This window comes from Orcinus orca, chromosome 14 (assembly GCF_937001465.1).
Source record: "Orcinus orca chromosome 14, mOrcOrc1.1, whole genome shotgun sequence".
NCBI classification, from domain to species: domain Eukaryota; kingdom Metazoa; phylum Chordata; class Mammalia; order Artiodactyla; family Delphinidae; genus Orcinus; species Orcinus orca.
The window spans coordinates 26,686,441-26,699,012 of NC_064572.1; the positions used below are offsets into that span (position 1 = coordinate 26,686,441).

At 34.7% G+C, this 12,572-nt stretch overlaps 1 protein-coding gene across 7 annotated transcripts in view; it reads right to left on the minus strand.

Annotated features, from left to right (window-relative positions):
- HERC4 (HECT and RLD domain containing E3 ubiquitin protein ligase 4) overlaps nt 1–12,572 on the minus strand; it is a 233,937-nt gene that overhangs the window by 2,667 nt on the left and 218,698 nt on the right. For 6 of the 7 annotated variants that reach the window (XM_049697176.1, XM_004280823.4, XM_033407638.2 and 3 more), the window contains 4 exons: nt 10,806–10,972; nt 10,090–10,156; nt 7,583–7,665; nt 4,001–4,184 (listed from right to left, as the gene is read on the minus strand). In XM_049697176.1, the coding sequence (XP_049553133.1) occupies nt 4,001–4,184; nt 7,583–7,665; nt 10,090–10,156; nt 10,806–10,972 (501 nt within the window). Of the gene's footprint in view, nt 1–4,000; nt 4,185–7,582; nt 7,666–10,089; nt 10,157–10,805; nt 10,973–12,572 lie in introns of those variants that run through there. The other variant, XM_033407641.2, reaches the window with a different exon arrangement.

The window sequence follows — 12,572 nt, forward strand, 5'->3', positions numbered from 1 at the left end:
TCTATTTATCCTTTAGGGTTCAGATTAAATGTCACCTAATTCATTCATTGACTCATTCAACACATATATAATGAGCTTTAGTCAAAGTTTGGGGCCGTGGGGAAACTTCAGTGAACAAAGTTCTTACTTACCTGGTGGAGTGCACCATCTATGAGACGCTTTCCCAGTTTCTGTAGCCTAGGTCAGGCTTCTCCTTATATACCATTCACTAAACTCCCTTCCTTTATATTCATCACAGTTCAATTACTTAATGTCCAGCTTCCTTACTAGAGGACAAAGACCATGTCTCAATCTTATTTACTGCTCTCTTCCTAATCTGTTGCATAGTATCAGGCAACCAGTAGGGGCTCAATGAATATCTGCTTGTGGGCTTCTTGAATTTGGGGCTCTTTTTGTAGCCATGATTATCTCAATGACTGAACGCCTGAGAAATCCACAACATATTTGCTATTAAATTTTTTTTTTTGCGGTATGCGGGCCTCTCACTGTTGTGGCCTCTCCCGTTGCGGAGCACAGGCTCCGCACGCGCAGGCTCAGCTGCCATGGCTCACGGGCCCAGCCGCTCCGCGGCGTGTGGGATCTTCCCGGACTGGGGCACGAACCCGTTTCCCCTGCATCGGCAGGCGGACTCTCAACCACTGTGCTACCAGGGAAGCCCTTGCTATTAATTTATAAAGGTTTGGAGAAAATGGTTTGAATTTTAGAAATCAGCTGATGTATTAACTTGTTTGAATTAGTCTGTGACCATGTTAGTGGGGAAATGAAAGAAGGATGCCTAGTTTTTTCTATTTTCCTTTTTTTTTTAAACCTCAAGATGGTTCTGGGGAAATGTGTACACAGTCCTGATGAAGAAGAGCATCTAAAGTCATAAATCATAATCAATGAAATTATAATGAATCAGATACACAGTGGAAAAAACTAAGTATACTAAGTACACTAAAATATACTTAAAAAAATGTCCTGTCTTACTGAATGAACACTTCTATCAGTTGTATCTTCAGGCAAGGTTTTAACTACTTGCTGAGTACCCTTCTAAGGCTCTGGAAATAAAGCAGTGAACACAGAGAAAAAAATCCTGCCTTTATGGTGCCTACATTTGTAGTGGGGGGTAAGGAGCAGCAGACAGTAAAGACAAAGTTTTATTTAGTCAAATTCAAAGAAGAAAAATAAAAGCACAGAAGGGAGATAGGGATGTATATGTGCACATGTGCAATTTTTAGTAAGTTACCGAGTGAAGGTCTCTGAAAAGATATAAAGACATAAAGGAAGTGAGAGCAAGAAACATTTGGAATTACCAAGGTGAAGGGAATTCCAGGCACAGGAAATAGAAAGGCCACAAGACTGGAGGGTTCTAGGCTCAGCAAAGAAGCCAATAAGGCTGAAGCAGAGTGAGAGGAGGAATGAAAGAAGATGAGGCAAGAAGGATAAACTGTGTAGGATCTAAAGTGTGATGAGAGGTCATTACATTGTTTTCATTGTAGAGTGACTGGAGGTGGGGTCCATTTCCACTGGGGCATCCTTAAAGTCAATACAGCTTTCTTCTCTTCAGCAGATCAATTTACCCCCAAAAAGAAATCTTCACTCTCCTTCCTAGAGGATTTAAGCCTGGCTACCAGCTTTCTGAGTGCCAGCTTCAGTTCTACCTGTTTTCCCAGATTCTAAAGCCTCTCTCCAGAGTTGTATTTTGCTGGGTAGGAAAGGGGATGTGAGAGGTCTAATAATTCCTTAAGTTAGCTCTGAAGTAATCCTATTGCTCTTAGCCCTGCCCTGCATCCCTGCCATTACAGTAGCATGATGTGCCAATTCCTGAGCCTTTCAGAGATTCTACATTGTGACACGGGTTGCCTCTTGACAACCCTGTCCCTCTGGAGGCTTCAAATTCAATTTTCTTTGTTCTAAGTCACTCAACTCATCCACCTATTCTCTCTCTTTTTAAAAATATTTATTTTCCTTATTTTTTTTGGCTGCATCGGGTCTTACTTAGCTGCAGCGCACGGGATCTTTGTTGAGGCATGCGGGATCTTCTCGTTATGGTGCCACTGTCTGTTCGGGTCTCTCTCTAGTTGTGGCATGCAGGTTTTCTCTCTCTAGTTGTGGCGTGGGGGCTCCAGAGCGTGTGGGCTCTGTAGTTTGCGGTGTGCAGGCTCTCTTGCTGAGGCGTGCGAGCTCAGTAGTTGTGGCGGGCGGGCTTAGTTGTCCCGCGGCATGTGGGATCTTAGTTCCCTGACCAGGGATCAAACGCACCTCCCCTGCGTTGGAAGGTGGATTCCTTACCATTGGACCACCAGGGAAGTCCCCATCCACCTACTTTCTATCTTCTAAAACTATTTTTTCTCTTGCTCACTGTATTTTTTTGGGGGGGGGTGGGGGTGGTTATTCCTATTTTTATTCCTTTACTGTCATTCTAGTGAGATTTTGGGAGGGAGCAGAGAAAAATGTGTTTATTCCAATACGTCTAACCAGAAGTCCTAACTTTTTTTTAATTTAAAACTTTTATTCCCTAGATTATTACACAGTAAAATTGACTTTTTCTGATGTGTGTATAGTTCCATGAGTTTGAAACACATGCAGAGATAAACCACCACCACAATCAGGATACTGAACAATTCCATCAACCCAAAGAACTCTCTTGTGTTACCCCTCTGCAGTCACACTCTCTCCATCCCTAGCCCCTGTTCACCATAGTTTTGGCTTTTCAAGAATGTCATATAAGTGGAATCATATGGTATGTAATTCTCTGAGACTGACTTCTTTCACTCAGCATAAGGACTCTGAGAGTTATCTCAGGCATTGCATGTGTCAATAGTGCCTTCCGTTTTAACACACAGTAGTATTCTACTGTATGGATGCAGCACAGTTGGTTTATCCATTCACCCACTGAAGGATATCTGTGTTGTTTGACTTGTTTGCAGATTTTTAAAAACATAATTAAAAAAAAAACTTGTAGTAAAATACACATAACCTGAAGCTGATCATCTTAACCTTTTTAAAGTGTACAGTTTGGTAGCATTAAATACATTGGCATTACATGCAACCATCACCACTTTCCATCTCCAGAAGCAGCTTTTCATCTTCCAAAACTGAAACTCTGTACCCATTAAACAATAATGCTTCTTTCCTCCCTTGTTTACAGATTTTTGTGTGAACATAATATCTAGGAATGGAACTGCTAGAGAATGTAACAAATATATGTTTAATTTTATAAGAAAATGTCAAACTGTTTCCAAAGTGGCTGTATCATTTGTATTCTCAACAGCAATGTATGAAAGTTCCCAATGCTTTGTATCCTTGTTAGACTTAATAACATATTTTTTAATGTTAGCTAACTTAACAGGTATACAGTATAGAACTACTAATGCAAAAGCTGTATCAGAGGTTGCTAGATTACAAAGATGGAAAAATGTACAGATCAACCCTGCATACATCTTTCTTAAAGTTGACCTAACGTAGCACTTTTCACTAAATGTTTAGCTGAAGAAATATCTGAGAATTACTTGTATAGAAAAGAAGGAAAAGAAAAAAGTTGTTTAAAAATTCCCAATCTTCTCCCTAAAGTTTCCTGTATTGGTTAAGGCATCAGTAATGAAAATCATGAGTATTATTTATTCTCTGATAAAAAACTTAACATTGAGACTAATCAGAAAAAAAGGAAACAAAGATCGTAATCACTGTGAGTGCTTTTCATAATGATTTTCCTAGGATTGAGGCAGAATGAAAGCCCATTCAGTTTTAGCTGGGGCTTCTATTCAGCCTCTGTCATAGATAATATTTTTCTATATGAATACCACCAATACCAGAGATATAAAAATGCTATCTAATTCATACAATTAAAATTCATTCATTGTGGAGTAAGAAGGGTACAGTGTTTTCCTATAAAAACGATAGTACTAAATAGTGTAAAATGGAAAATAATAAATGAAAGAGCAAGATTTCCATCAACAAGCCATGTTTTCCTTTTGCCTTTCCATTTAAACAATATCAGAGATTTGTTTTCCCCTACCTTTTCCAGTTCCTTCCAGTCATAATTTGTATTTCCAATAACCATTGCTTGTAGTTCATTAGGCTGGAAGAGCTGAAGGACTTTTCCTCCACAGACCTTATGAAAGCCCGCATGAAAAGCATCAAATAAGGAAGCCACTGATTTACTGAATATGTAATCCACATAAGCATCAACAAACTCCTGCCTGGAAATGAAAAAGCACACATGCACAGAATATAAAAATCATTTTTTATAGAGAATACATATTGAAGTCTTATTAAAACTTTGAATGCAGCTGTACTTTTTGCTACTTATGTATAAAACTGAGAAAGTATGAATAAGGTTCAAAGGGACAAAGTCTTTATGAAGAAGTCTATTATTCTTTCTATACAAAAATCTGGTATATCTATGAGGCATGTACAATCTCTCATTTACAGCCATTCTTAGGCTATTTCTAAGTGAAAGATTTCATTTCCTAATGGGGAGAATGATGATACAAATGGCTATAAAAAATTTTTAAATTCACAAATTATTCAGAATTTATACGTACCATTCCACATACATCCCTAAAAAGAATAACCTCTTAAAAATACTAGGTGACAAAAAAAAATGAGAGCTTTGGGATTCAGACTATTTGACAGACTACAGTCTGTTCTTCCTTGGGTTTCAAGGAATCTGATAACACAATTTATTTAAAAAACTAAAAACCCAAGAGGGACACTAAGTATTCTTTAAGGATAATCATTAAAGATTACAAGTGCAGTTTCTTTTCAAATGTATGTGCACATACATATAAATACACACATACACATGAACACTTTGGATGCTTTTCTTCCTGTTATGATACAAAAGGAAACCCCTTTACCCAGTAATTAGAACTACAATTTTATTCAATTTGTTCTGTTAGCCACAAACACTTTATGAGCTATCTGGTCAAACCAATAATGAGAATGGGTACTAGAGGATTTCGATATTTCATACTCCTGTTTTCCAAATTAAAAAGGATGATTCTATAAATGGGAATACTGGTAAATTTAGTCATCTACAGATAATCATTTTAGCAAAGTTTAAAATAATACCAAACTGAATTTACAAAGAGGGAAAAAAAAAAGGTTAAAGGAGGATATTATAAAACTGGGTGGCCCTAAGGAAAAATTAATAATAGCATATGCTTATCAGCATAAGGTTCTGATGAGAAGAAACAGGTAATTTTGTAATGCATAATTTTATAATTAATCTAATGAGAAAGTCAAATTTATACTAGTTAAGTCTCTTAAGTACAAAAGGTTAAATTGTTTTATGGGCTAACATTTTTGCCTTCAACACTTTCATTATGTAACTAGGACTGGCAGTACAAAGATCAAAATTCTTTAAATTACTTCTAAATAACCTATGGGAAACAATATTTGTTAGAAACTTAAAGAATTAGTCCAACAATAGAAACTTTAAAAGCTGAAAAAAACAATCTTTCTAAATCATAGTCAAAGTTTTTCAAAACCAAGCTTTTTTTTAAAGGGTAAGTAGAAAGACCTAAATTATTTTCACATTATTTTTAAAACAGCTTTATTTTTTATCAAAGTAGAAGTATATACATTTTAAAATGTCAAACAGTAATAATCCTAACAGCCAACATTTACTGAGCACATACATGTGCTAGGTACTACTCTAAGCATTTTAAAATTATCGCCTCATTTAATCCTCAAAATAACCCCATGAAGTATGTATAATTTATCATCCCATTTTATGGAAAAAGAGACTATGAGGCATGGAGACATAAACTAATTTACCTAAACTTAGTTATACAGCTTCTAAGTAGTAGAATCAGGATTATAATCATTTGGATCAAGTCCCTGGCAATTTGAAGAAAACTATTTGTTAACTATTTTTGCTATTCCTTCTGATATTTACCTTCAAACTTCAACAACACAGTTCTACTGTTATTCCTTGATTTACAATTATAAATATTATCTGATGCAGTGAATAATGAATATTGGTTCAATATTTATTGTTAACATTTTTATGATTATAAATATTCAGCTAGGGAGTATTCTATGATTACTTTTCTTAAAAAGAACTTTTGTTTCCCTTAGGTTGCTACCTCATCTCCAACTTCAACAGAAATGTCAATCTCCTCTAGATTCATTCAAATATTTTAGGTTGCATTTTTCTCCTGAAGACATTCCTCCTGGAGCCCTCCATCTTCTTGATCTACCGCAGACTGACTGCTCTTTCTAAATCATGTACACACTGCTGTTCCTCTTTGTCTCTCCTATTTGTTTTTTTTTGGATCCCCTGTCTTCCTCGTTCTTGGTTCAATTCCTTGTTTTGGTAGGACACATCCTCCACACATTCTTAAGAAAAATGCGCTGGAAGTAAATTCTCTGAGACTCTGCATGTATAAAAATGTTTTTATACACCACATACTTGATAGTTTCAATATAGAATTCTATGTTAAAAATAATTTTTTTCCCAGAATTTTGATCTCCTAGCTTCAGTGTCATTCTTTAGAAGCCTGATGTTATTTTGATTCTTAATTCTTTGCGTATGGTCTGCTTTTTTTTTTTCTGAAAGGTTTTAGGGTCCCTTTTTCTTTGGGTTTTGAAATTTCATGTATTTTTGCTTTGGCATATGTTTTTTCAGTTCACATGCTTTCCATCTTAAAAGGCATGTCATCCAGTTCTGGGAAGTTTTTTTTCGTACCATTTCTTTGACAAATTTCATTCATTCCATTTCCTTCAGTGAATTTTTTTCAGTTTTTAATAGTATCCTTATGGATGCTACTCTTACCATCTTGAGGATACTGATTTCAATTTTCATTGAAGCTTTGTTTTTCATCCTACACTGTTTGTGTTTCCTTGGCATTCTTTTTCACTGTTTTGGTCCTTTCTTAAATGTCTACTGATCTTTGGTTATTCACTTACATTTAAAAGTTAGGCAGTTTTCCCAGAGAAGAATCCTCCAATATAGAGTGTCAAGGAGGAGGGAGCTGTAGACTGTCACTTAATCTCCCTGTTTTCATTTCAGCGCTTTGTCCCTGGCTGTACCTAACTGCCCTCAAATCCACAGTTCCTTTAGTTCAATCTCCCCAGAATGTAAGTTTCCAATCTGCCTAGGCTGGAGAGGGGAAGTTGCCAGCTACTTGTGTACTAAGGGAAATAGGTTTCTAACTGCTTCTTGTAACAGCCAATCTTTCTGTTTCCAGCTTCCCCTTAAACTCCACAGACATACACATTTTAACCTGTTTTTTATTCTCAGTGCCTGAGGCCTCTGTTCTGCAATATGAACTGTCTGCCTTCTTGGTTCCCAGTCCATCTTATGTTGCAGCTTTTTCTGGCTGGCTGAAGTTAGGCACCACTGGCTTCTAGCTTCCAAAAACGAGTTTGCTGTTGTCTCCTCTCCCTTCTCTTTGTTCTTGTTGTTAATGATCTTTTAATCCCTTTATTAATGTCTTAAAAGGAGCAAAAGGAAGATTAATTACGTCCTTACCATTCAAAATAAGTTTTATCTGAGTAAAAACTTAAGGTTGTGACATATTTCTAAATACAGAAGAAAATGCCTACTGAATCTTTTTACTACCACTGATGCTGCTTATAATTCACTTACCGATTTTGTTTGTTAACAGCTGTGTCTGCACCATTTAGAACCAGTTCTTTCACTTCTGTTGCACCAAAGTTTTCAACTGTGATCTATTAATTTAAATTTTTAAAAAAAGTCAATGTCAGACTCAAAACTTATTAGATTATTTTAATAACCTATTATTATAATCTACCTTTCTCTCATTAAATATAAGAAGTAATAAATTTGCAGTAAAATTCTGCTACCATAAGCTTATTTGTGAATTCTGCATAAAGCCACAACTAGAAATCTTCATCTTCTCTGGCAGTTTGAAATCCTACCTTGACTAACTAATTACAAATCAACAAGTGTTTGGTTTGTTAAAAACAGGAAACTGAGTATTTATCATGTGTAAAACTTCAGAAGGGTCACTACAGGAGTAAAATATTAGAAAGGATGTTTTCCACGGACAAGTGAAAGACTCAAAGTCAGAATGCATTCAGTTTAGACTAGCTATGCATTCTTCCCACATGATAGCTGCTACTCTTGAATTCTTCCTTGCTGCATTCTTAATTACAAGTTGTTCTTCCAGTTTGCCATTAATTTGGTCTATAAAGAGTCAGTTATTTTGAAACTTTTAATTTCCCTTACTAGTGTACTCATTTTCCTAATGTTACCATTCCCACCTTTGAATCTTTCTTCTTCCTATTCCCTTTTTTTTGGAATATTATCCTCTTCTTTTAAAACATTTTTTTTAGTATCTGTTGTCTATAAAACACTATGGTGGGAGTGGGATGATAAGAGATGAATAAATCCCTGCTCTGGAGTTTACTATTTAATGAAAGAGGAGAAATGTGATATGTAAACAACTCATTATAATAAAATCAATGCTATAATACAGACATGAACAAAATACTACCAGACCACAGAAGAAAGAAAACTTACTTCTAACTAGAGGAAGTATTAAAAACCTTGAGGAAGAAATGTCATTTGAAAAGCACCTGAAAGGGTAAGTAGGGCTCTGAAAGATTAGGAGAGGGTGGAAATTTCTGACTGAGTACATAGATTGAACAAAAGAATAGATATAAGAGCAAATATCAAAAAAAAGTATGCCCCTAAAAAGCAGGGATGGTAAGGTATATAAAAGAATATTGTGAGACATGACAAAATGCAGTATGAATGGAAGGATACAATGAAAGTTAGAAAGAAAGCCAGATTACAAAGGTCTTTTAAGTCCATTATAAAGCTATTATTCTGCAAGTAATAAAGAGCCACTGAACGTCTGGGAAAGAAATGGTAGTAGGAAGGAATGTTTCAATTACCACAGTTCTTAGATATACTAAGCATTCACAAACTTGGTGATTGATAAATCAGAAATTAAACTGCTTGGAACCCAATGTTTCAGTCAATTGAGATGAACAGTAAAGATTCAATGATAACTGACATGGTTATAAGTGAATCAACTGAAAAGGAGAACTAAAATTTCATAGTAAACAGAAGTCCAAGGAGAATTTTTTTTCTTGAAAACTATTAAACATTACTAAAATAAATTAACTTATTTCCCCTAAATCTATCAAATTTTCTTACAACTAAACTATGTGCCAATTCTTAAAATGATCAAAGAATGGATAAACTTTATTGAGGGGGCACATAATTTTTTGGCAAGTTGTGTGATAGTGGAATATGGTATCTTTTGTCAGCTTTGACCATAAAAACATAAAGAGAACTGTTTAGGGGTGGGGGACAAACAAAGTTTTTGAAAAGACATAAAAAAAGAAAAACTGAAGGTTTTACCATTTTCCCAAGAGTCTAATTTATAATACTGAAATTGTTACTTCTGAAGTGACTTATAATCCTTCCTGATTTTCTCTTCTTTAGTTGTCAACTAGTCTACTTCTGCCAGATTCTCATTTGTCAATGGCTTTGCATGTAACTGGATGATTTACTGAACACCCCTCTCAGAGAATTAAGTTCTGCATCTTTTACAAGATTTGCAATTTCATCTTCCAAATAATATTCCAATGTATTTGTATTTGTATTGCATCCAACCGTAAGACTAAATAGGCAAGGATGAATGTTAGTGTGAAAGGGATATCTGAGTGGGAATTAATCTTTTAGGTGGCAAATTCATTAGTGAATATTTTCATGTTACAATAACCTATGCTTCTCTAAACATTCTTGTAACTGCAGACTCAAAAAATGAACACTTTAATAAAGAGGACCCCTTGTATTTGTAAAGATCTTTAGTATAATGTTAAACAACATAGGCTTTGAAGTCACAGAGCTGGATACAAATACTATCTCTGAAGTGTGATGATTGTTTTCAGTTTTCTTTATATGTAAAATAAGGATAATAATACCCATATCTTGGGATTATGAGGATTAAATGAAATAATGCATGTACTGTGACTAGCATATAGTTAATGCTCAATAAATGTTAGCTAAAGGGTTCTTTAAGAATACCATCCATTAAAATAAAGAAAAACCATAAGGCACAGCTGATAAATAAAAAGGGATGATGAACACTCAGGCTACTCTATGTCTTTTCATCTTACCGTAAAATTAAGACAAAATGTTTCCTCAACATCATCTTCTGGATAATCCAGTAACTGTTGCATGCTTCTGAAAAACAATATATATGTTTCTTTGAAGTAAAATATTATTGAGTATTTTGACTATTTTGCTTATGACTAAGTATATATTTTCATTCATTCTTGATCAAATCCTTTTGTTAATTTGTACTTTTATATTTGTTTCAGAATGGTGGATGTACAATGGAAAACTTATAAACAATGCTGAAGAAAAAGCAACCTACTCTAAGGCTTTCATCTCCTGCTTTGAATACAAAAACATGTATCCACCTATTTTCAATACTTGTTCTTATTTATATACAATTTTTATTCCATTTTATGTAATAAATAAAAAGAAACTTTACATATTACATGTAGGAATGAAGGTGATTAGAAGTAAAAGTCCAAATAAATCATTTAACTACATTCAGGAAACATTACCTTCCTAAATTTATTATCAGATATTCACAAAGTATTGTTAAACTAAAAATTCAGTACATGGTTTTATACACATAACGCTTTCAGCAGAAAATTCTCAGTCTGAGTAACACAATGGGTTTTCCTTTATTAGAAGGGCTATTAGTTTATTTTGGAAATTCAACAAGAACAACAGAAACATAATTATTCCTAAAAGGAAAGCTTCTGGACATTCCCCATTTCCTATTTTCTAAACCCCACTCTTGCCACTTTTTACAACTAACCTCCCAACATCAGGCATTAGTTCTTTCAAATCATCCAGAGATGGCTTCTTTTTTAGCAGTTTCTTATACAAAGCCAAAGGAAAATGGAGGTCCACAATAGTAAAATTATAAATTGCTAATCCACAGATAACACCAATCAAGTGGAACAAATCACTGTCTTCAAATGTCTAAAATTATAAGGGAAAAATAAGTAAAGACTTGTTCTCCAAGTTAAAACATTAAACTTTCTCTGATTACAAAAACACATACTTGTGGTAGAAAATTTTGGAGACACAGAAAAAAGTAATGAATAATAGGAAAAAAGCTCATTCTCATTCCCATCTCCCTGGGACAATACCACTGTTAGTATTTTTGCACATTTGCATTCAACGTATTTTCTGGGACAAACAAAATTAAAATTTAGTTGAGATGATACTAAATATATAATTTCACAACTGGCTTTTTCCCCAGAAATAGAATCGTTTTCACATCTTTAAGCATTACATTAATAAATGAAATGATTACTAGAACATTTTTTCTGATTTAAAAAATTATACACATTCAAAATTTGGAAAATAAAAAACCTAAAGAAGAAAATGAATTAAACACCTGTAATCCAATCACTTAGAAACACCCAAAAACAACGACTTAAAATTTTTTTAATGTATTTCCATCTACTATAAGTTCAGAAAAATAATTTAAAACATTATACTTAAGGCTTTCTCATTTTTCTAATTACAACACAAGTATTTTCTTATGTCATTAAATATTCTTCCAGGACCTCCCTGGTGGCGCAGTGGTTAAGAATCCACCTGCTAATCCAGGACACGGGTTCGAGCCCTGGTCCGGGAAGATCCCACATGCCGCAGAGCAACTAAGCCCATGCGCCACAACTACTGAGCCTGCGCTCTAGAGCCCACGTGCCTAGAGCCTATGCTCCACAATAAAAGAAGTCACTGCAGTGAGAAGCCCACGCACCACAATGAAGAGTAGCCCCTGCTCATTGCAACTAGAGAAAGCCTGAGCGCAGCCACAAAGACCCAAAGCAGCCAAAAATAAATTAATTACAAAAAAAATTCTTCCAGAACACAATTTTTAATGGTTGCATATTATATCATATAAAAGTTCCATGGCTTACTAAGTTAGCTATTTTAACTATAGTTGGACATTTAGATTATTAAAATATTAAAAACAATGCTATTCCCCTCACCTCTCCCACCCCAGTAATCTTTAGAGAATTAACATATGGTCACAGGAAATTCAGTAAGCATGACAATTAAGAGCAAACAATTTTTAAACTAGATCTGGGGCTCCAGACCTGGTTCATTCATTATCTAGCCTCACTGTTTTCAAGATAAAAGTAGTATTAATTTCATATGGTTGTTGTGAGGATTAAGTGGAATAATGTATGTAAAATACTTTTAGCACAGTTCCTGAAGCACACAGTGAAGGCTCAATAAATATTATTCGAAATAGCTAGTAATTTTCAAAAGAAGATGGGCATCTTTTTTGCATATATTTTGGTCCGTAGCTTGGAATACCTCCTTAGAAGAAATTCTGCTTTGCAAGGAAGAATTTCAAAGTCAAAGGAAAGTTAAGCATACTATCAAACTCTTTTCCTCCACAACTGTTCTAGTTTGTACCGCCATTTGTAGTCCAGGAAAATGACTATCTTTCCACATTTTCATCTGCATACACATACCACAGACACATAAAACATATTTCTGAGTTAAAAAAATGACAACTTGTTTTACTATATATTTTTTACTATTAGTGATACTGAAAATT